Source organism: Halichoerus grypus, chromosome 15, assembly GCF_964656455.1.
Source record: "Halichoerus grypus chromosome 15, mHalGry1.hap1.1, whole genome shotgun sequence".
Taxonomy (NCBI): domain Eukaryota; kingdom Metazoa; phylum Chordata; class Mammalia; order Carnivora; family Phocidae; genus Halichoerus; species Halichoerus grypus.
Genome location: NC_135726.1, coordinates 345,194 through 368,921, shown reverse-complemented (window position 1 = coordinate 368,921; position 23,728 = coordinate 345,194). Strand labels below are relative to the sequence as shown.

General features: G+C 57.6%; 1 protein-coding gene across 1 annotated transcript; it reads left to right on the top strand.

Annotated features, from left to right (window-relative positions):
- Positions 1-9,638: 9,638 nt before the first annotated feature.
- DPEP1 (dipeptidase 1) lies at positions 9,639-23,301 on the top strand. The gene is made up of 11 exons (XM_036119757.2): positions 9,639-9,686; positions 16,590-16,792; positions 20,624-20,756; positions 20,961-21,093; positions 21,234-21,384; positions 21,554-21,623; positions 21,953-22,129; positions 22,236-22,320; positions 22,400-22,475; positions 22,731-22,866; positions 22,946-23,301. The coding sequence occupies exons 2-11, from the start codon at positions 16,689-16,691 to the stop codon at positions 23,111-23,113; spliced, it is 1,233 nt and encodes a 410-aa protein (XP_035975650.1). The 5' UTR covers positions 9,639-9,686; positions 16,590-16,688; the 3' UTR covers positions 23,114-23,301.
- The last annotated feature ends 427 nt before the right edge of the window (positions 23,302-23,728 follow it).

Genomic DNA, 23,728 nt, shown 5'->3' with positions numbered 1-23,728 from the left:
TTGGGTGGAAGACGGAAGCTTGGTCTGAGACAGGAGCTTCACCTGGTGTGGGGCTCAGCTGTGCCATCCCTCGAGGTCTCGGGCGATAGCCCCTTCAGGCAGATGCTGTTAGTCCCACCATTTCAAAGGTAGAGATGGAGGCAGAAAGCAGGTAACTGCTACCCCAATCCTTGAGGCCACCCCAGGAGAACCAGGCAGCAGGCAAGGAGAGAGCCGACTGGCTAAGGATATAGCATGTGCCAAGGTCCTGAGGCAGGGGGAGAAAGTCTATTCAAGGACCTAAGAACAGGCCAGTAGGGTGGTGGCTCTGGGATGAGGGCCATCCCTCTATAGTCTGTGGTGGGGTCTGAATTACAAGGGACATGGGTCAGTGCCCTCAGAGGGCAAAAGGGTCTCTTCTGCCAAGGCCAAGAAGGAGAAGTGGGGCTTTAAATGTTGACATTCGGGGCGCCAGGCTGACTCAGTCAGCAGAGCATCCAACTCTTGATCTCAGAGTCGTGAATTCAAGCCCCATGTTGGGCGTGGAGCCTACTTTAAAAAAAATGTTTACACTCAACATTGAACACATCCCAAACACAAGACAATGTAATGGAGCCAATCAAAAGTATTTCAGGAGATTTATTGACATGGGCCACCAGGGGAGTGATCAGTCAGAAGACCCTGCTGAAAGGGGTGAGGTGACCCATAGTTTTATGTGATGACCCCACACACATCTCATCATAGTGGTCAGGTGTTGGGGAGTGTGAACGGTGCCCCTCAAGCGGCCTCCACCACTGGTCCCACCTCCGTATCCCCACACCCTCGTAACCCCAGGGAGGAGGAGAGACCGCGGACACCCCCTGCAACAGTCTGAGCCCCCCACTCAATCCTCCTCATTCTGCCTGGCTGCCCATCCCTAGAAAACTTAGCTTACCCACCAGGCTGGCCCAGGAAAGCCCCAGCTGGAACCTTCTGGGCTTGAAGGTGGGTAGGTGGGATTGGGCTGGATTTGAGGTCAGAAGATGGAGAGGGGGTACAGGGGGCCTCGCAACACCCCTCCCCTTGCCCCCTGGGTGCAGACTCTGCTCTAGAGGAGGGGAAGGGACTGACCCGACTGGGTGAAATGAGAATGTTGCTCTTTCTTAAGGATGACTAACTAGATAGTCCATCTGGATCCGCTTCTAAGCAAGGACAAGGTGTGGTCATTCCAGCAATGACTGGGTATGATTGATTTCATAGCACTGCTTTCCTGTTACAAGAACACTGCCTGATCAGCCCCTGGTGATGATCCACTGTGGTGCGGGAGGCGGGCCGGTGGGGTCTGCTTCCCTCGGTGGTCTCAACAGAGGAGGGTGGCCATGTGTGCGCTGTGCTAAAACCAAAATTTTTTTTTTTTTTAGAGAGAGAGAGAGAAAGAGAGCGTGTGAGTGAGCAGGTGGGGGGGGGGGGGAAGGGCAGAGGGAGAGAATCTTAAGTAGGCTCCATGACCAGCACAACCCTGAGATCATGACCTGAGCCGAAATCAAGAGTCAGATGTTTAACTGACTGAGCCATCCAGGTGCCCCTAAAACCATGACTTTTATATCATTTAAAAAATGTGGTTGTTGTAAATAGTGAGTATGGTAATATCCTCACACGGTACAAAGAAACCAGTTTTAGGTGCACCTGGCTGCCTCATTTGGTAGAGCGTGTGACTCTTGATCTTGAGGTTGTGAGTTCAAGCCCCACGTTGGGTGTAGAGTTCAATCAATCAATCAAACAATAAACAGCTTTAAAGAATTAAAAACAAACCCGTTTTAGCAAGCTGTATACCGGGGGACATTGGCCTCTGGTAACCACCGTCCCCGTGTGTTGGGTGCTCCAGCCGGACTCCTTAGGCAGGCTCCAACAGTTACATGTGTCTTCTTTGCTTCATCTGTGCATAGCTGTTTGCGTGAACATCTGGGAGGTGTTTGCACATCAGCATGTAGAGAGTTTCCACATTCGTTTCATAGGGTATGGAACACCTGTGTTTTGTTTTGCTTTTTAACCATTCTCCTCCAGGTGGACCCTAGTTGTCTCCACTCTTGTGCTGTTAAAATATGGTGGGTTATTTCCAAAGGGAATGCAGGAAATCACTACCCCCTTCCATGTGCGTGATGCTCTGCCCTCACACCAGGGCTGCTGTGTGATGTGGTTTGACCAACAGGATGGGGTGGGCGTGAAGCCGTGTGGTTCTAGCAGGTTCAGCGTCTGGCCTGTAGGGGCCTGCACTGTCCGGCTGGAAGGAAGCCCAGCCTAGGCCTTGGTCACCAGCCACCCAGCTAAGGCTCGGGTCGCAAGAGCGAAGGTGTGTGAGACATTCTAGCACCAGCCAAGCCCCAGAAGGCAGCCCCAGAAATGGCCCAGCTGACGTCCCGGGAGCAGAAGGAGCGCTGGCCTGGGCCCAGCTGATGCACAGACTCATGAGGAATAGACTGGAACTTCCTCGGTGGTCTGTTAAATAACAATGTGGCAACGACTCCGGTACACACCATCTTGTATCTGGTGTGTGTGTGTGTGTGTGTAAGATCCTCAGCATGTGTATAAGATCCTCAGTGTGTGTGTGTGTAAGATCCTCAGCGTGTGTGTGTAAGATCCTCAGTGTGTGTGTGTAAGATCCTCAGTGCGCGCGCGTGTGTGTGTAAGATCCTCAGCATGTGTGTGTGTGAGATCCTCAGTGTGTGTGTGTGTGTGTAAGATCCTCAGCGTGTGTGTGTGTGTAAGATCCTCAGCGCGTGTGTTTGTGTGTGTGTGTAAGATCCTCAGCATAAATTGCCCAACATGGGGCTGCTCCTTCAACGGACAAGTGCAACTTTGATTTCAATTAACTTTTGGATTGTTGTCAATCATTTTGTTGGAAGAATGATGTCCTGGTGTGATTTGCCTTTCCTTCATTCTGTGTAAGGTTGAGCATCTTACTCAGATGTTCGAGGGATTTTTTTTTTTCTGTCATCTTTGGTTCATGTCCTTTGCCCATTTTCCTGTTGGACTGCTTCCTTTTTTTTTTTTAAGATTTTATTTATTTATTTGAGAGAGAGTGAGCACAAGCGGGGTGGGGGGGCAGGCAGAGGGAGAAGCAAGCTTCCCGCTGAGCAGGGAGCCCCATGCAGGACTCGATCCCAGGACCCCGGGAACATGACCTGAGCCGAAGGCAGACGCTTTACCGACTGGGCTACACAGGCTCCCCTGCCCCTGTTTTTAAATGTGTAATTTTTTTTTAAAGATTTTATTTATTTATTTGACAGAGAGAGACACAGCGAGAGAGGGAACACAAGCAGGGGGAGTGGGAGAGGGAGAAGCAGGCTTCCCGCCGAGCAGGGAGCCCGATGCGGGACTCCATCCCAGGACCTGGGACCATGACCTGAGCTGAAGGCAGACACTTCACCGACTGAGCCCCCCAGGCGCCCTAAATGTGTAATTTTTAATAACATATTTTAGTCACACACTTAACATAAAACATGGATCATCTAACAGCTTTAGGCCAAAAAGTAGGGGGAGTGCATCTGAATTTCAATGTTTTCGTTTCCATGTTCTCTGGTTTCTAGCACTGTCCTAAGGAATGAAACTGTTAGAACAGCTTGTTTCTTTACCAAAGCAGATACCAGTTGGAGCTCTTAGATCAGAGAATACTCAAACCAGAAGAAATGTCACTCTTTTTTTCCTCTGGGCCTTTTGAGAAACTAGAGCTAAATTATAAATGATTCAAGGTTCCTGGTTAGCAGCTTTTCTGCATTACTGTCTTGAGAAGCAAACAAGATTTCCCCAACACTGGGAGTAAGTGAAAGTGTGGACCTGGGGGGCACTTTTATTAGGCACAGGGACCCGAGCAACAGTTCAGAGTTTTCTTACCCTCATTCGCCCTGCTTTTTGCCAACTATTATGACAAATGAGTTTGGGGGGCCCTTCCTGCTTTTTGTAAATTTCTACTTCCCTGACTACTGAGCCCCGTTCACCCCTCCCTACCTCTCATTCTCCCCGTTCAATGCCATCACTCCGCACAAGCCCAAGTGGAGCTCAGTCCACCCCCGCCCCCGTTATTTTCCCTGGTACAATAGTTATCACTGATTAAAATCCACCCTGCACACGTTAGTGTCTGGCTGTGTTTATCTTTGACATGTGCTTGGCTGGCAGCCTCTGCCATCTGCCTGTTTACTCGGAATTTAGTACAGCTGTTTCCATTTTAAGTGGGGCTGGAGGCAGGAAACGCAGCCGACATACATTCTCATTTCTCTTGAACGGCCCCTCCTTCGGTGACAAAGCCAGGAAAACCCCAGCCCACCCCACACGCTGGGCAGTTAGGAGCCCGGGGCTGCTCACCATCCTCACTTACAAAGGAAGAGAGAGACCAGCAGGTGTGTCCATCAGCTCAGTCTGGAGGTATTCTGGAGAAGCAGATATGCTCAGGAAGAATTATTGGGGACAAAGGGTCAAATTTGGCCCCAATGTCCTGGGAACAAAATGAACAGAAACAAACAAAATGTTCCCCAGAGCAAGCACAGAGGGGAGGCAAAGGTTCTCTCCTGGGAGGTCTGTCTGGGGAGCCCGGCTCTTTGCTCTCGGAGAGAGAAGCCCCTCATTGCCACCCTGTACCCCCTCATGACCTCCTGGGCCCAGGTTTTTCACCCCTCTTCTGGCTGCAGCCTGAGACTTGAGAGCCCACTCGGAGAGCCTCTGGTTCTTTCACCAACCCACCCCTCCTCCAGAGTGGATGCTTGGCCCTCAGGGCCCCTCAAAGCATTGGCATCCTAGCACCCCTCGAACACATCTGTCCCCATTGAGCATGAGTTCCTGGAGGTAGATGTTCTCAGGTCACTGCTGCCACTGGGTATCAGCGGCTCAGAGCCCCCCCAGGCCAACCAACCCCTCTCCATTTCCCCGCAGATAGTGGGTCACCCGGTGGGTGGACATTGGGGTGTGCTGCTGGGGCCCGGCGAGGCCGAGACACTTGTGCAGGCCTCACATGTCTGGGACTTCTCACAGCTGAGGCCACGGAGCAGCGCGGACGGACCTTGAGCTGGGCAGCGTGGCAGGGACAACTTCATCCCCTCCTCCCACCTGGTGGGCTGCTTATTCCCCGCCCCCTTATGCATCCTGCATCCTGGCCTCTGTTCCCAGAGTCTGCAGAATTGGTTTAGACTGGAGGAGGGTGGGTTGGTCCCCAAATCTGCCCAGGTGTCTCCTTGCCACAACATGGTGATGGTTCTGGCCCCGGACATGGGCTCCTCCCTGGGGGGGATGGGGAACAGTTAATGGCCTGTGTGAGACCCTTCTTTCCCTCTGCCTGCCCCCACTCCCCCTTCCCCACATGCAGAGAGGCAGGGCTGAACGGGGCATTTTCCCCTTCCTGGGGAGAGGCCTGGGAGGGCCGGCAGGTGGCTGGGGGTGGGGCCTGCACAGCTGCAGGGGAGGGGCTGGCCCAGGCCAGGAGAGCCCCTGGCTGGGACACGTCTGCCTGTTGCCGAGGCCGTGGTGAGTAGGCTGGGGGTCCGTGGGGTACTGCCGCCCAAGGAGGTGCTGTCTGGAGAGGACGTGGCCAGACAGCTCTCCTGCCCCTGGACCCCGGGTTCAGCAGGGAACAGCCGGGAGACAAGGAGCCTTGGAAACAGGTTCTAGAAGGTGGGAGAGCTGTGGTCAGCCCCAGCATCTGGAGACGGCAAACAGGTTCTTCCCTACACCCATCTTTGAGTCAGAAGCCCCTCTGTGTTGTTCTTAGGACGAAGTCCAGACCTGCCCAGGCTGGCAAGGCCCCTGCTGGCCTCTGCAGCCTGTCCTCTCCCACATCTCCTTTCTGCCTCCCGTGCTCCTACCTGACTGGCTCCTTCCTCCAGGAAGCCTTCCTGTCCTGGAGTTCCACCTGCCGGAGAGCAGGGTCCCTGCCCTGCCCCCTGCTGTCTCTCCACCAGGTGGAAAGCATTTGTTGAATGAATGAGTGAGTGAATGAACAACTAAGCAGTCCACATGGAAGGGCCCGTTTTTGGCAGGATGACAAGGGTTGTTTGATTCTCTCAGAAAGCTCAGAATGTTCTGCCCTCAATGGGCAAAACCAGATCTTCTTGTAACCAGAACTCACAAAATAGAGTCAAAGTCTACTCAAGGCATATTCTTTGTATCTAATGCACAGACGTTTCCTCAACTTTATCTTGCCTTTGGAAGTAAGGAGATACTCCAGAGCATAAAGCGCATGGGTCACCGGCTTGAAGCTGAGGACTCAGGATGGGTCAGCTCGGCAGCTGCTGCCCCCGCCCCCCGGGCTCTGAGCCCCCCACCCGGGCCCCTGACTGGCTGGTCGCTGGGGCCTCCTCCTCCTGCCTCCCTCCTAAAGACTGAGCGAGGTCAGCAATGACCCTGAAGAACAGTGTGCTTTCAGCCTCCCTTTTACACCAACTGAGCCACCCAGGAGCCCTGAAATCACGTTTAAAGACGATCACTTTAAAGGCATCCCGTATTACTTTTCCTTTTCTCATTCAGCCGTCACTGTCACAGACGCTGGGAGGGGACACACTTTAAATTTTATTTTTTAATTTTTATTTATTTTTTTAAGATTTTATTTTTATTTGACAGAGAGAGACACAGCGAGGGAGGGAACACAAGCAGGGGGAGTGGGAGAGGGAGAAGCAGGCCTCCCGCCAAGCAGGGAGCCTGATGCGGGGCTCGATCCCAGGACCCTGGGATCATGACCCGAGCTGAAGGCAGACGCTTAACGACTGAGCCACCCAGGCGCCCCAGGGGACACACTTTAATTCCCTGTGCTCACAGTAGGAGCCAGGGTCTGGAGCTAGGGGACGTGAGGGGACAGGTGGGTGTGAGCTGGGACAGGCCAGGACCAGCTGGGTGGAGGGACCCTGCCTGGTGCCTGGGGAGCTTGGAAGTGGCCTCATTTATATACCGTGGAGCTGTTCTCCACGGGGAGAGGCAAACGTAATGCATGGGGTCTTCCCCTGAGATTCAGAATTGTCCCTGACCTGCGTCCAGCCCCAGGGAGGCAGGTGGTGGTTTGAGGTCATGGGCAGGAGGAGACATCTGGTGCCCCCGGACATGGAATGTCTCCCAGGCCTGCCCCTCTCTGGGCCTCAGTGTCCCATCTAGAGAAGGGCCGACTCACCCATGGGTGCTGATGGATCAGAATGGTGCATCGAACCGGGGCGCCCAGTGGGAAACAGAGGCTGCAGGGTGGTTCCCAGAAGCCACAGAGGGTGGCCTCAGATAGGCCCCCAGAGGACAGGGCAGGAAGGGGAGGTCCAGATACCCTTCTCCCCTCATGCTGGCCTGAGTGGTATCAAAAACATGAAAGTGGCAGTGGGTGACGTGCAGCTCTGGAACCCTGTGGTCTGGGCAGTCCGTGCCTCGGTTTCCAGAGCTGGGAAAGGGGGTAGCAGGACCTGAGCAGCCCTCCTGGTTCCCCAGTGTCTGCAGGGCACTGCCTCCATGGAAGTCACCTCCTGGGCCACACCCGCAGGAGCCCAGCTGGCCAGCAGAGGGCAGGGGGTGGCCAGGAGGGACGGCAGGACCACCTGCTGTCAGGGCTTGTGCCCGAGGGAAACTGGCCGCCCCTAGGGGGACTGACCCTGAGCCCCTGGCCTGGACCCTGAGTGTCCACCAGCCTCAGGTCAAGCTTAGGGCTTTCGGCCCATTTCACAAACAGAGGTCCCCACAGACAGTGCTCCAGAGTCCTCAGCATGTCCATGTGACTCTTCTTCAGTCTACAGTGTCACCCTGCTGGGCACTGTGGGCCCCATTCTACTGTCCTGGGACAAGGCCAGCCCTGGCAGGAGGCCCCTCGCCGCCCTGCTCCTCTCTAGCTCAGCGGCCGGCAGATGCGGCAGGCAACCTTCCTGCCCCCTATACTTGTCCTCTCTCCCTTCTCCCGTGGACTCCTGACCCTGCTGGGAGTCTGACACTCGGGGGGTGGGGGGGGACGGGGGTGGCATCTGAAGCCAACAGTGTGTGGGGGGAATCTCTCCTACATCTCATGAACAGAAGGCTGAGGGCTAGGTTGGGGCAGAATCAGAGGGGACCCCAGGCCCCCTAGGACACTGTGCAGAGAATAAGAGGCCTGCTTGACCCCTCAGTGGCTTTTTTTTCTGTTTTAATTAATTTGATTTTTCCATTTTAACGCACATGCTAAAAATTTCAAACAGTACAAAAAGCAATAACATTAAAAGTAGACATTTCTGTCCCACCCCTATACCTGGCTCTTCTCCTGAAGGTCAGTGACAACAGCAGGTCCAGGCCTCCTGCCCTGTCCCTAATGAGGGTCTTGCCGGAGGGGCCCTCCTGGCTGGTGTCAGCGCCCCAGGGCAGGCACAGAGGGGAAGTTCTGCTCGGTGTCTTTGTGCCCCCAGAGCAGTGCCTCCCCGCATGTGGGACTGGGGGTGGTCCTCCAGGCCAGGGCCTGCGTCTGGCTGCCTCCCCGAGGCCCTGGTCTGCCTCCACCTTCCCTGGAACAGGGCCCTCATGCAGCCCTTCTTCTGGGTGCCCCCTCCCCGCCTCTGTCACTGTTTACTGGGCAGCCCTGCCCTCAGCCTGGATCCCTGTCTCTGTCAGAGCCCCCTCCTCACTCCAGATGCCCCTTAGCTCCGAGACGGAGAGAGCCCCCTGCTCAGCCCCGCATCACTGAGCCACGTTCCTCCAGGTGTGGTGTGAATGGCAGCGTCTGACCAGGGGCTGCTTCTACTCAGAGACAGGTGACTGAGGCCCAGGGGGATCCCACAGCCGGGGCGGAGGCTATGCCCCCCACCTTGTCCCCACCCCAGGCTGCTGGCCCAGCTGTGTGTCCCTTGCCCTGTGGGGTCGGGACAGCTTGCTGCCGGCCAGAGAGAGCGCCCCCCACGGTATGTGCCCCCATCCCAGCCTCAGAATTCTGAATCCCCTTGGTGAAGCTGTCTCCCAGCTAGCCGGGTCCCCACACAGACCTTCCTGATTTCGAAAGTCCCCATGGCTCTGCCAGATGACATTCCTGTCCGTGATTGTTTTCGATGCTCTAATAGCTGGAATGTGGGGGAAATCGCCTGCCCTCCAAGACACACATGGGAACCAGGGCCCCAGCCTATGGGCCAGGCTAGCGCCAACCCCGTTCCTATATCTGAGACAGGGCAGCACAGAAGGTCCTTCTGGACCCCAGGGAATGAGGGCAGTGGGCAGAGCCTAGGGGACTGGGAGAAAATGCCTGGGTGGGCATCCCTGATGCTTGGGTGACAGGCTGCCTGGGGGCCGGTGAGCCCTCTCTGAGCCCCCAGCCCCTAGGCCCCTCATCCCTGGCTCTCGATTCCACCCTCCGACCTGACATCGAGAGCCTACCTGAGAGCACCCCCACATTACCGTCTGGGGGACCCGCTTCCCTGTGGCTTCCTGCCTGCCCCCGGGGGCCCGAGGCCCAGCTTGCAGGGCAGGGGAATCTCAGGCCCCAGGGGACGGCCGAACGCGCAAGCCTGACTGAGGCAGAAACTAGAGACAGCTGACATGTGTAAGACGTTAAGCCCCTGGGTCTTGCTCTCCGTGGCTGTGGTGCATTGCAGAGGCCCCGGGGGGAACTTGTTTTTAAAGAGGTGGCTTTTTATGTGAGAGGGAAGCTGACTGGAGGACTCAGGGGTGGGACGAACTTGAGAAACACAGGAACACCCCCCCAGCCCTCATGAGCTGGGAGCAGCGGCCAAGAGGCAGAGACAGCACACCCCATCCTGTCCATGGTGAGTCTTGGGGAGCCTGGGAACTGGGCCTGGGGCCAGGGCTCTCAGGCCCTAGGAGGCCTGTGTCCTCCCAGCCCTGGAGGGCGGCCTGATGAGGCTGCATGCACGAATGGGTACCTGCTGCGTGCCCAGTGAGCCTCCGAGCTTGACCTGGGGGGGACACAGACAAGTTCAGGCATATCTAACAGATGAGTGTGCTGTGAGTGGGGGGAAAGGAAGGGCCCAGCAGGCTGGGTCCTGCGATTCTTGGGTAATGGATGGATGCCAGGCAGAGGGGTAAGAAGGTCACTTCTGGGGGCGCCTAGGGGGTGCAGTCGGTTAAGTGTCTGACTCTTGATTTCAGCTCAGGTCGTGATCTCAGGGTCCTGGGATCAAGCCCCGCGTCAGGTTCCGTGCTCAGCAGAGAGTCGGCTTGAGGATTGTCTCCCTCCCCCTCTCCCTGCTCGCTCACTCTCTCTCTCTCAAAAAAAGAAAGAAAAAAGTTCACTCCTGGGGTTGGGGAGGTGGTGAGACCAGACGACAAGGCTGGAACCCTCCCTTCCCAGCTGACCTCATAGGAGCCTCTTGGGGAAGTCCCTGGGAGAGGGGACCCACTGCTGTGTGGACAGTGGGTCACGACACTCAGAGCAGTGGAGGGAGCCAGCAGGGTCCTGTGGTCTCCCCGGGGAAGTAGAGGACAGGGCAGGACCAGGAGGGCTGTGGAGAAGTCACCAGCCTGCGGACAACTCATCTATGTGGATACTGGGGAGCAAGGCTTTTGGGGGGTAGAGGCACTCCTGGCTGGGCCTGGAAGGTTGAGGGGCTTGAGGACACTCCAGGGCCAAGGTAGCCTGGGAGAAAGGCTGGAGCTGGCCCTGCACCCTGAGTCCTCCCAGGGACATCACCGTGCCCCTCCATCCTCTCTCCAAGCCCACAGGAGGCCACGCTCCATCAGTGGTCACGGGGCCTGAGGGCTGTGCTGCAGGCACTGAGGTGGGGGTGGGAGCCAGGTGGACACAATGACACCAAGACCACCATGTGCTAGGCATGCGTGTGACAGGGTGTGAGGTCACATGGGTGTGAGGGTGTGTGTGTGCTTAGGAATGTGTGTCTCTATGTGCACACATCTGAGAGCTGAGTGTATGTGTGCTTATCACGTAGAAGAGCATGCATGTGTGTGTCCGTCCCATGTACACATGTGTGCATGCGTGGGTGTGGGCTGTGTCCGAGCGTTCCTGTCTGTCCTGTCCGTGCGCACGTCTGCAGGGGGTCATGGGCAGGTGTGTCTGCACGTGTCCACTTCTGCAGGTGCAGGATGTCCGGATGTGGACGTGGACGGGGTCTGCACGTCTGCTGTGGGTGGTGTTTATGGGGCGGGGGCTTGTTGGCATGCGTGTGAGGGGGGTGTGTCTGTCACCGTCACTCTGTGCGTGTGTGAGGTGTGAACGTAGGCACGTGGTAGGCTGTGTTTGCATGTTTCTGTGTGTGTGTGTGTCTCTGCATGCGCTTGTTCATGCCCCAGAGCATGTGTGCCATGAAGGAGGGGGAGTTGTGGATCTTGGGGCCTCCATTCTGCTGTGAACTCTCTCCCTGGGCTGGTTGGAAGCATGAGTGTGGGAGAAGCTGGTGGGAGGTCCCACGTCATGATGCAGTTTGGGTGGAATAATCCTTGGTGAGCTTCAGCTGATAATTCATGCCCTGGCGCTTCTGTGAGGGGCCGATGACCCAAGGCCCTCTGGTGGCCCCCTGGCTGCCTGTGCAGCGGGTTTGTGCGAAGGTTCTGCCCGCCGGTGGGGCATGACACCTCCCCGGACAGGAGAGCTGTAACTTCGTGTGCGGTGTCCCTCTGGCTCTGGCTGAGACTCAGTAGCACTGTTCTGTTTCCATGTGTTTATTTTCCTGTGTTCCTTCTGCTTATGGCAAGTGATGCTGACTTCTCAACTAATAACACTTTTCCCTTTATTTAAATAAAAAAATGGTACAATTTAAAGCAAACTGCTGAGCGGCTCCCCAGAAAGCAGAGCTTGAGGCAAGGATCGGGTGGAGGCTGCTTCTATGGGAAGTGGCCATGGGGCCAGGAGGAGGGAAGTGTCTGAGAGGGTCCTCATCAGGGTGGCCTCAGGATTCCTCCCAGGGGCGAGCTGGGAAGAGCATTGTCCCCGGCTTCCTTCCATCCCACTGGCTGAGGACCACCCACACCAGCCCCAGGTGAGACCGAGATGTGAGGTGGGCACAGGAGGCTTCTCTTGACTAAAAGGAAGCAGCTGTGGGGCACAGATAAGGTGGCAGTTGCGAGTGGAAGGCAGAGTAGCTGCCTGTGAGGTTAGGATTATTCATCCCCATTTCACAGACAAGAAAACCAAAGTCACTGGTCACAGTAAAATGGCCAGTGTGTCAGTTCTCTACTGCTGTGTAACAAATGATCCCACAACTTAGCAGCTGGTGCACGTGCTCGTGTTTGCACCCTTCTTTCCTGTGGCCTGGGACTCCATCAGGGGTCCAGCTGGTCTCTGGGCCCCAGGATCTGGGCCTCAGCTGGAAGACTCACAGGTGGTGCTGTGATCACCTGAAAGTTTGTGTCTACCTGTCAGCTGGGACTGCGCCGGGGCTGTTGGCAAGAATGGCTAGGCCGGGTTTCCAGAGGAGTGCTCCAGGAGACAGAGCCAGGGAGGGGCACAGAAGTCATGCCTGCCACCTTCTATCAGCCGGGAGGTGGAGGCTGTCACCTTCAACGAGTGGTCAGCGTCACACTGTAAGGGTAGCCTGTGGGATGGAAGGCTTTGCTGCAGCCACCGCGGAGAAGTGCAATCTGCCACAGCATGGGGCTTGAAGCCAGGGTGGTCTGATTCTGCAGCGTGTGCTCTCCACCTCCTCACCTCTCTCCTCATACTGAGTCCTTAAAAAGGAACGGCCTGGGCCAGGCTGGCCCCTGGCTTTCCCTGAACCACTACGGCACGAGGATGTGGAAGATGGGTACTGTGTGACCACAGCAAGCGGAGGAACCTGGAATGAAAAGCAACCCCTATGAGCAGTCTTCCTAAGTGCCGCACCTGCATCCTCCAGGTGATAGTGGAAGAGAGGACAAGCATCCGGGTAAGAAGAAGAGAATCCAAAAGAGCTCAATCAGAGGGAGAAAGTGCTCCAGTGGAAGGCCAGAGGGAGAGGGCTGAGCAAGGAGCCCAACGCGGGGCTCCATCCCAGGACCCCGGGATCGTGACCTGAGCCGAAGGCAGACGCTTGACTGAGCCACCCAGGTGCCCACCATTGACGAGTTATGAGGACAACATAAAGACATGTGCAAACACTCAAGGACTCAGAGATTTACTTCCCTCATACCCACTGCTAAGGAATGATTTAAGGACCAGCTCTAACAAAATAAGAACATAAACCAAAAAAAGAGGCAGGCTCATAGTGGAGGAAGATTGAGAATATGATAATAACACCCAGTGGAAGAAAAAAAAAAAAGCAATCAGAAACTCCAGGGTGAACAATAAAACCATATAGAGCAAACAGGTTTAAGTGTGAGTTGAGAGTCTTGATCCACTGGACATGGCTCTGGGAGGTTAGCGCTGTTAGCACTTCCAACACGACCACAGTGACTTCTATTTTGCACAGAAACTGAGGCTGAGAAATCTGACCAGCTCATACAAGCAGTCTGACCCCAAGCTCACTCAGCCTCACTGCCTTGTCCCCCACAAATTATGAGCCAAACAAAGGAATGATGTAAAATGGAATCCCCAGTGTGGACTTGAGCCTCTGCCCAGAGGGCTTGCACTCAGGCTCAGAGCCAGCTCACACTCGGTGTAATGCTCTGAACGCTTATGACATTTGAACAAGGGCACATGGGGCCTCCCACGTGTTGCTGATCCCAGTGGCCTTGAGTCCTCTCCTCTGAGTAGCACCCAAGGAAGTGTAAAAACGCTGTCCTCTGTCTGAGCAGCCAGTGTTAGGAACCAGAATGTGAACATCCCTGAGGCTAGTGTGGGTGGAACTGTGTTGGAGCTGGGCTCAGAAAGGAAAGTCAGAATCCTGGCCCGGTCTTCACTTAAAAGTTTATATTTTATCCATGTATTTTTTTTGCACGAACTTTTGATTTTTAGAAATATTGCACTAAACTACTATTTACTTTGAGGACTGAAGTTTCGGTGGTCCCCTCCACTTTGGAATTTGCACCTGAAGCCAGTCCCTTCCACTCCTGTGCTGAGTACCTGGGAGAACCAGGGAGTCACCTCGAGAGAACCAAGCCCTGTGAGTGGAAATAGGAAGTCGAGGCACAATGTGCAAAGCTGGAAATAAAGTTAGAGCCACGTAGCCCATCATTCAGGGGTAATGGGAGTACACCTCCCACAGTGGAGTTGGGTGAGAGTGTGGTAAGACCTCTTCTGTTGGGCTTTTTAAAAAAATTACTATTGTTTTATTTTTATTCTTTTAAAAGATTTTATTTATCTGAGAGAGAGACAGAGCACAGGGGGAGGGGCAGAGGGAGAAGCAGACTCCCCCCTGAGCGGGGAGCCCGAGGCGGGGCTCAACTGAGATCGGGACCTGAGTCGAAGGCAGACACTTCACCGACTGAGCCACCCAGGCGCCCCAAGAATTTGATTTTTTTTAAAGATTTTATTTATTTATCAGACAGAGAGAGAGAGCACACAAGCAGGGGGAGTGGGAGGGGGAAGCAGGCTTCCCGCGGAGCAGGGAGCCCGATGCAGGACTCGATCCCAGGACCCTGAGGTCATGACCTGAGCCGAAGGCAGACGCTTAACCGACTGAGCCACCCAGGCGTCCCCCCAAGAATTTAATTTTTTAAAAAAATGATTAAAGCCAAGGAATTCTGAATTTGAAAATGGAGAGAAGGTCAAAATCAAGGGTCAGGCGGGTTTCAAAGGACAAACCCCTGGGCCACGTGGGGACGGATGAAGGGATGGAGAACTCGAGGACCCAGCGAGACCGTGTACAAACAAAGGAGTCAGGCCTGTGGCATCGTGGTTGTGGTGCTGGATGGCAGACACGAAGGGTCAGGCTCATTACCCGTGTGAATTCACAAGGACGCCACCGTGCCTGGGGAACGGCCCAAGAAAGTAAGACAAGCAAGAAATAAATTCAAATAAATATCTATCAAGAGAGGAGAAAATAAGGAACTTCCTGAGTGTGAGAGATAGGGAATTGAAATAATCTGAAAATTTTGGCAAAAGCAAGAAACGGGAGGAGACTGGAGGTAGGACAAGAAAGTGTGGACCAGCTTGAATGATCATATTTAAAGACAAACATGCTCAGATGAGATTAAGAAATAAAATACAATTATGTGCTCTTAGGATCCAACTCTGAAATAAGAAAAAAAGTTAGAAATAAAGAGAGAAAAATAGGGCGTAGACACATGTTAATAAAGCAGAGAACGGATTCCAAGAGAGGTTGGCAGAGAAGGGGAGCTCTCAGCGGGGAAGGCCGGTCCGCTGGCCCCAGCAGACCGAGCCCCACCCGCGAAGCAGCGCCCAGGTCCCGAGGAGACGGGTCATGGAGGTTGGAGGTGAGTGGACACCGTGTCTGCGGCAGGACACAGCAGAGGGCAGGCAGACGTGTGCGTCTCCTCCGCGGAGACTCCTGGTTCCAACCGGCCCTGGGCTTCCTCACAGCGCCCCCGACGCCGTGGTCTGCCGGGAGCCCCGGGCCCAGAGTGAGGGCCTGGACTCCATTCCTCACCCATCAAGGCAGGTCTTCTCTGCACAGGGTTGGCTGAGGGTCAAACCCCCGGTCTGGTCCCGAGGACACCCCGTTGGGGTGCGGGTCCTGGCGGAGAAAGTCCTTGATGGGGACTGGGGCCAGTGACACTGAGGACATCCCCCCACCGGTCCTCTCAGGATGTGTGAGTGATGGGGCAGGGAGAGGGCGGGAGGAGCCGGAGTGGAGGAGGGCTGCTACTCTCAGCACGGCCCCCACGTGGGCCTTCCCGCCAGCAACCCCCACAGGGAGAAGGCCCAGGACACTCCGCTAATGGTAGCCGGGCCAGGGCTGGGGCACGGCCTCCCTTCTCAGGCGGGCGGCAGGGCCTGTCCTTGGAGGTGGGGTGAGGACACGGGGGGGCTCTGCAGCGCCGGTCTGCTTGAGGGTCCAACGCTATCCAGGGGCAGAGGCGTCAGGGAACCTGGGGAGGGCATGGGGTCTGCGTGCCCCCTCTCACCCCGCCGAGAAGGCCCTAAGGACCCAGAGTGGGCTGGGGTCTCCCTGCCTCACCCACACCTCTCACCAGCCTTCCTGGCCTGGCTCCCTCCCAGCCCTGCTGCCCCCTAGGGCCCTGGACGCTGGCCCAGCCCTGGGACCAGGATCCTCCTGTCTCAGCAGTGACTGGGCATCAGGAGCCCTGAGGGGGCAGCAGGGCTGAGAAATGCTGACACTCCAGATTTCTGACCCAAACCCAGCAGAGAGCAGACACTCGGTTCCCCGTGCGTCCAGCCTGCTCGGTCAGAAGCCTGCAGCCTGAATGGGGGTGGCCGGGACGCCAGTGGGCTGCAGGCCAGGAGCTGGGTGGGGTGTGGTGGGAGCCCCCCTGGGGGGCCGCGCTCCATCTTCCATGCTCACGTGAAACTTTTTACAGGCAAACAAAGGGGTACATTACAAGAGGGCAACTCTGAACAATTGTTGCCGTTCTTTGCAGATCTCAGGCCCCAGGTTGAGTAAGGACACAAGCAGCACTGTCGACCCCTCCCAAGTCTGCCCTTTCACCGGCTCTGGGTGCTCCCCGGGGGTCAGCGGCCTCCGACTGCCCGGCCCAGTCAGCGACACCCAGCCCACAGGGTCCAGGACTTTCCACCTGCCCCCCACCCTCTTCCCGGGAAGTGCTGGTTACTGATTGAACGCCAGGAGCCTTGAATGGGACAGCTCCTGGCAATAATCACCTGGACCAAAGACCTCTGCTCTCTCTTCCGCACACAGTGCAGCTCCTTGCAGCCTCGGCTGGACCCCGCGGTGCTCAAGGCAGCCGGGTGAGGACAGACACACACAGCAGTGCTGGAAGCAGTCCCTGGAGACGTCATGTGGATCAGCTGGTGGCTCTGGCCCCTCGTGGCCCTCTGCACCGGAGACCAGTTCCGGGATGAGGCTGAGAGAATCATGCGGGGCACACCTGTCATCGACGGGTAAGTCACCACTCACGTGACAGGACTGGGGACAGACCTATCTCTACGGGGACTCACTCTCTCCATCCACAACACGGCCTTTGCCCTTTGCTGGCCTCAGCTTCTTCAGGAGGTCCCCCAAAGCATCAGCAGGAATAGAGACGTTGCAATGCCCCCGTGGCCCTCAGCAGCTCCCGGGGTGCCCGACAACTGCCCCCTCCTGCACCCTCGGTGCCAGGTCCCAGCTCGGAGTGGGTGATGGGGGTGGAGGGTGTTGGCCCCGGGCATGCCTCCAACTGGCCACATAGCCCAAGGAGCCATATTTCCTCTCGGGGCCTTAGCTTCTTCACCTGAAGCTGCAGGTAAGGTGGCATCTACCATGGGCCCCCGGGAGGTCTTTCCTGGCCCTTTCGACTCTCCTCTGAGACCTTTCTCATTCCCCTCCGTGTCCTGCATCCACCTGGAGGAGACCTCATCAGCCCTGGGTCCCCGGGTTACCTCTGTGCTGGGTGCACAGCTTGACCTCACCTGTGTGCTCACTGACCCCCCCACTCCCACAGACCCCTTTCCAGCCAAGACCTTGGAGACACCTCGTTCTTTCTCTGGTGTCACAGCCAACCTGGCAGGGTCTGTCCCCTCCAATTCCCAGTGCATCTGCATCCACCCTCCTTCCCCACCCCCTTCCCCACCTCCACCGGGTCACCTGAGAGCCTCTGACGGTCCTGGCTTCCACCAGCCGAGGTCTGGTCTCAATGCTGCACCAGAGGGAGTCTGGGAGACCTAAGTCCCAGCTCCTGTCCTTCTGGCTCAAGTTCCCCACCCGCCATGGCTCCCATTGAGCTCGGACTATGGCCGAAGTCTCGCACTGGCCCCTGAGACCTACCCCCTGCCTTACCCTGGCCATCCCCACACCCGGATGCTAAGGCAGGTTCCCACTGTCCCTGCTTGTCCTCATGTCCACGCTGCCACCCTCGTCTCCTCCTGGGTTTGCTGACCATGTAAAACCCCAGCTGGGCACACACCTCAGCCCTGCTGCTCCTGCCGCCCTTCCTGTCACACCTCCCCTGCAGACCAGCCGAGAGCGGGGACTCGGTTCCCCGTGCGCCCAGTCCAAAGAGCTGCAGGAGACGCACGCTAGCATACCCATGGGTGGGGAATGTTAGGACTGCCCCTGTGTGTCTCCGGCACCAGTAAGTGCTCAATAAATGTTACAGTCGTGACTATTTGGCAGATGCTCTGGGCTTTGTCGGACAAAAAACTCTGCAAGAAAAGCAGAGAAAATGGGATGTGTCCTTCTTTGGCAGCCTCAGGGAGCTGTGGCGGCCCTAGAGAAGGGTGGGGCCACCAGAGGCTAGTGTGCACCCCTCTGCCCTTGCTTCCTTCCCTGTACCTCCTTCCTGGCCCCAGGGTCCCCTCATGCATGCTCCGTGGGGGATGAGGCACGAAGTCTGCTCAGAGGCTGCTGCCCTGGGCTCCCACCCTGGATGGAGCCCCCGCTGTCTGGTATGAGCCCGAGAAGGTGCTCTGCTCCTTCATTCTGAGGGGGCGGGCGGGGGGCGGGCAGCTGGGCATGGAGAGGGGGGCCCGAGTTCAGGGGCAGGGGGTCCAGAGGCCTGTATGAGGAGTAAGATGTATCAAAGAGCCCAGACAGCCAGGAATACTCAGGGAACTGGGATTTGGGGATCTGGGATTGTCCAAAGAGCTAGAAAGTTAAAACTAGGCTGACAGGACCAAATCCATACTAATAGATCAGTTAGTATTAGCTACCTGCATTACTCTTGCAGGTAAGAGACCCAAGTAAGTGGTTTCAACAAGAGAAATCCAGAGGGAGTCCTGGCATGGTGTTCCATAATGGAACATAGCGGCCATCATTCCCATAGTGACCTCGCGGTGTAAAGTGGCTGCACCAGCCCCAGCCTTTACATCTGCGTGCCAGCCAGCAGGAATGAGGAAGAGACACAGAAAGGGCAAAGAGTGAGCAACAGCTCTCTGTAAACGAGATCTTCTGGAAGCTACCAAAGGGCAGAACTTAGTCACATGGCCACACCCGGCTATAAAGGGGCAGGGAAGTATCTTTATTTCAAACGGCCATGTTCCCTGCTAAAAATAGGGGACTCTTGGGATGCCTGGGTGGCTCAGTCGTTAAGCGTCTGCCTTCGGCTCAGGTCATGATCCCAGGGTCCTGGGATCGAGCCCCACATCGGGCTCCCTGCTCAGTGGGAAGCCTGCTTCTTCCTCTCCCACTACCCCTGCTTGTGTTCTGACAAATAAATAAAATCTTAAAAAAAAAAATAGGGGGTTCTTACCAAGAAAAAGGTGGAGAATGGATAACAAGCCACCGGCAGTCTCTCCTACAATAGCTAGCTGTCCTTCAAGTGCATGGAACTGTCACCTCCCCCCTTGGAGTAGGGGCAGGATCCTCATATCACCCCCAAGGACACTGCCCCCACCACACAGATAAGGAGGGTGGGTCCAGCAGCTCCAGAGCGGCAGTGCTGACCGCAGGGTGAAGGTGGCCTGTGTTCCCCACCCTGGGCTCCAGGGAAAGTGCCCCTCCCTGCCGGGGGGTTCCTGGCTGGCGGCTAGAGGGTGGGGCGTCAGGCACGGAGTGAAGTCCCATCCAGGGCCCTGCCCGGCCCTGCCCCAGGACAGCACCCAGAGGCACTGGGACTCTGGCGTTCAGCTACCCGTCCACCTCTCAGTCAGCAAAGGCGTCCTGGCCAGCAGCCCACACCCTGTGACATCACGACGCAGCTGTGGCAGGAGCCCCCCCGAAAGAGCAGGGGCGGCGGGCCTACGAGGCCCGGGTGCTAGCAGTTACTCCTCTACCCTCAGTTGCTCTGAGGAAGGTACAGAAGCATCCCCGTTACAGGTGGGAGCTGAGAGGCGGGAGCCAGGATTGGAGAGGGACACTGGATGGGGGCTGAGGCCACGGCTGCTCGTCCTGGGGGGAGGGGTCTCGAAAGCAGGAGTGGCCCCCCACACCGGCAGTGCCCCCTGGGAAGGGGCTGGGTGGGCCGCGAGACACCAGGACGAAGGCCCCTTGGCACTGCGTCAGGGATCCAGCGGGGGCGTCTCCACAGGTGTCCCGCCTTCCAGGCCCGGCTGATTAAAGTGCAGATTCCAACCGGCAGGTCTGAGCTGGGCCTGAGACTCTGCATTTCCAATCAGCTCCCTGGCCCATACCTCTTCCACACGTGGAACTTAGGGGGACCTGGCGCCCCAGAGGTCTCTCCTGCTTCGGGCTGCTCCTGGTTCCTGGGTCCAGGGAGGAATCTGCCCAGCCCTGTGGGTTCTGCCTTTGCAGCCCCCGACCAGCTGCTGACATTCAACCCCCTTCCTCCTCCCTTCCTCCTCTCCTCTCTCCCTCCAAAGCACTCACCCCTACTGGCTCCTGGGAAAACTCAGAGGGGCCTCAGTGCTTTGGAAGCATATTAGGATGTGCTCGCAAACAGGGCAGGGCTGTCCCAGAGCCCCCGATGCCCTGCTCCTGCAGCCCCAGGAGGATGCGGTGGGGGGTGCCAGGCCCCCAAGGGCAGGCCACACCCACATCCCTGCCCCCTCCCTGCAAGGGGAGGAGTTCATCGTTAACTTGTGAAAACGGTCAGGGTCAGGGTCCCACACCCAGCTCCCGCCCTGCTGCCCAGGGCCGCTTTTCCCTCTGGGGACCTGGGCTGGGTGTGGGGCACAAGGGAGCAGCTACTCTGTGCAGGTGTGTCCATAAGCGTGGAGCCCTGTGTCACCCCTGTGGCTGGCTTTAGCTCTGAGCCCGTGAGAAACAGGGGAGGCCCCAGGTGCACGTGGCCATCCTGCCTTGCCTCTGACCCTTCTCCTGCCCCCCGGGCCCCCCAGGCACAACGACCTTCCCTGGCAGCTGCTAACCATGTTCAACAACCAGCTCCAGCAAGCGAAGGCCAACCTGACGAGCCTCGCCCAAACACACACCAACATCCCCAAGCTGAAGGCTGGCTTTGTGGGGGGCCAGGTAGGCCTCAGCTCAGCCCTGCACTCGCCCCGCCGGGGTTCTGGCTCCCTGGTGGTGGTACCTCCTGAGCCCCTTGGGGCCACGAGTCTTCGGAGGGGACTCATGGCCACACAGGCCACGGGAGGGCCTCCGAGACGCCCCTGTGCACGTGGGGGGTGGGACTCAGAGGCTCCGCTCCTAGCCCCTCTCCCCCGTGCCCCCTAGTTCTGGTCTGCATACACCCCCTGCGACACCCAGAACAAAGACGCTGTGAGGAGGATACTGGAGCAGATCGATGTCATCCACCGCATGTGCCAGATGTACCCTGAGACCTTTGTGTGCGTCACCAACAGCACAGGTGGGTCCGGGTCCAGCCCGCCCTGCTGAGCCCCTGCTCCCCCAGCCCCATCCCGGAACAGAGCAGCTCGGACTGCCCAGGTGTGCCCTGTGGAAGCTCCCGGGACGTGCGGGCACGCCCCCAGCTGGCTCTCCTCACAGGCATCCGGCAGGCCTTCCAGGAGGGGCGCATAGCCAGTCTCGTTGGCGTGGAGGGCGGCCACTCCATAGACAGCAGCCTGGGCGTCCTGCGGGCACTCTACCACCTGGGCATGCGGTACCTGACCCTCACCCACAGCTGCAACACGCCCTGGTAAGTGACCCCAGGGAGGGCCCACGGGCCACGCGGGAGGGTCACAGGGTGGGGGTCAAACACTAGCTCTGCCCTCCTCCGGCACCTCCCTGTCCTTCCGGGCGTCGGGGACGTGGGTGGGCCAGGATGAGCACTCTGCCCCTGGGACACCTGCTGTCTGCTCTCCCAGGGCTGACAACTGGCTGGTGGACAAAGGAGAGGACAAGGCCCAGAGCCAAGGCCTGTCAGACTTCGGCCAGGTGAGCAGGGCATTCGGCAAGGACCACAGTCCCCCTCAGAGGAGAAGTGACCCCGGACCCAGGGTCTTACCTCTCAGGCCCTCGGTTTCCTATCAGCCGGAGCTGGCAGGGGTTGTCCCAGGGTGGGTATTCACTGGAAGGGTCACCTTCCAGGGCACCCCCAGCCATTGAAGGGTTCATGAGCACCTGGCCCAGCAAGGGGCCCTTGCCCAAACCCGCCCCCCCATGCCTGGACTTGTTAGGGGGGCTGTGGTGAACCCCAGAAGGCTGTGCAAACACCAGTGTGTCCAGTGCAGCCTTCCTGGCCCCTGCACCCCGTGTTCCTGCAGAGCGTGGTGAAGGAGATGAACCGGCTGGGGGTCATCATTGACTTGGCCCACGTGTCCGTGGCCACCATGAATGCGACCCTGAAGCTGTCCAAGGCCCCCGTCATCTTCAGCCACTCCTCAGCCTACAGCCTGTGCCAACACCGGCGCAACGTGCCCGATCATGTGCTCCAGCTGGTGGTGAGGGGCTGTGGGGCAGGGTGTGGGGGTCCGCCCTGCTCCCCGGGCTGGTCCCGGGTGGCGGCACTCCCTCCTGCGCCCACAGCCCCGCCCTTCTCCTGAGCAGAACCAGACAGGCAGCCTGGTGATGGTGAATTTCTACAACGACTATGTTTCCTGCCGAAAGGAGGCGACCCTGTCCCAGGTAGCAGGTAGGTGGATGTGAGCGGCCACGGCGGCAGGGGCGGGGGTCCTGCTCCTGGGACCCACACCTGCTGCCTTCTTTGGCAGACCATCTGGACCACATCAAGAAGGTGGCGGGAGCCGGAGCCGTGGGCTTTGGTGGGGACTTTGATGGTGTTTCAAGGTAAGGGGCAAGGCCAGTGTCCTGTGGATGAGCTGGGAGGGTCACACCCCCCAGAAACATGTCCTGAGGGTCTGAAGCTAGGAAGTAGGTCACTGCAGACAGGCCCAGCATGTCTCACTCTCAAGGCAACTCCACTGGACCCCCGGTGCCTTGGGATGGGGCCGTGGGCAACTCAGTGGCGTGTGGGGAGGTGGACGGGCCCCTGAGCCCTGAGCCCTGGAATGCATAGCCTGGTTCTCTCTGCCTTCACCTCAGGGTCCCCTCGGGGCTTGAGGACGTGTCCAAGTACCCAGACCTGGTGGCCGAGCTGCTCAGAAGGCAGTGGACAGAGGCGGAGGTCAGGGGCGCCCTGGCCGACAACCTGCTCAGGGTCTTCAAGGCAGTGGAACAGGTGAGGGGGGTGCTGTTGTTTTCTTTCAGTGTTGTCAGCCGGCCGGCAGGCAGGCAACCCAGCCCGTGTCTGTCCCCAGGTGAGCGATCACACGCAAACTCCTGAGGAGGAACCCATCCCACTGGACAAGCTGGAGGATTCCTGCAGGACCAAGTATGGCTACTCAGAGGCCTCCAGCTTCTACCACCAGCCAGGGGCCCTGCTGGCCTCCCTTACCACCATCCTCCTCGGCCTGAGTCTTCTTTGATGCCCTGGGATCTGGACCTCCTGGGTCCCTACAGTTCTGGGGAGACTGTGGCCACCAGAGCAGGGAGATTCCAGGATGCTGCTCCCCACGCCCAAGGCCTGGCCTCTCCTGAGCAGGTACCTGGGCTCACCTGAGGGCAGTAAGCTGTGGGCAGTGCCAGACACAGACACAGTGGACCGTCAATAAAGGCAACAACCCTTCTGAGTCATGAGGGTGTGTGTCCTCAGCACCCCAGCCCTGGAGGGGGGCTCCTGAGCATCCAAGGGCAAATTCTGTGAAAATGGTCCCAGGCTGGACCTCCAGACATAGCAGTACCTGGGTCCTGGGAGAGTGGGGTCAGAAAGGGCTCAGGGTCTTAAAAGAACGTTGCATGGGCACTGCTTAAGTCTTTATATATAGCCTAGCTCCAGTTACCCCCTCCCCATGTACACACACAGACACCTGCCAAAGGCACATGCCTGCACATGCACGCACACACACACACATACACCCCACACCATGATGCACACACGTGTGCGCCCCCACCCTCACGCATGTGCACCCCCTCACGCACACGTGTGCCCCCATCCTCTCACACACACATGTGTGCCCCCATCCTCACACGCACACGTGTGC

What these genes read in the sequence shown, in the direction of transcription:
- DPEP1 (XM_036119757.2), top strand. Translation starts at nt 16,689, where the DNA reads ATGTGGATCAGCTGGTGGCTCTGGCCCCTCGTGGCCCTCTGCACCGGA. An exon ending in GGCACACCTGTCATCGACGG is followed by an intron (nt 16,793 to 20,623) that starts GTAAGTCACCAC and finishes CGGGCCCCCCAG; the next exon opens with GCACAACGACCTTCCCTGGC. An exon ending in ATCATGTGCTCCAGCTGGTG is followed by an intron (nt 22,130 to 22,235) that starts GTGAGGGGCTGT and finishes TCTCCTGAGCAG; the next exon opens with AACCAGACAGGCAGCCTGGT.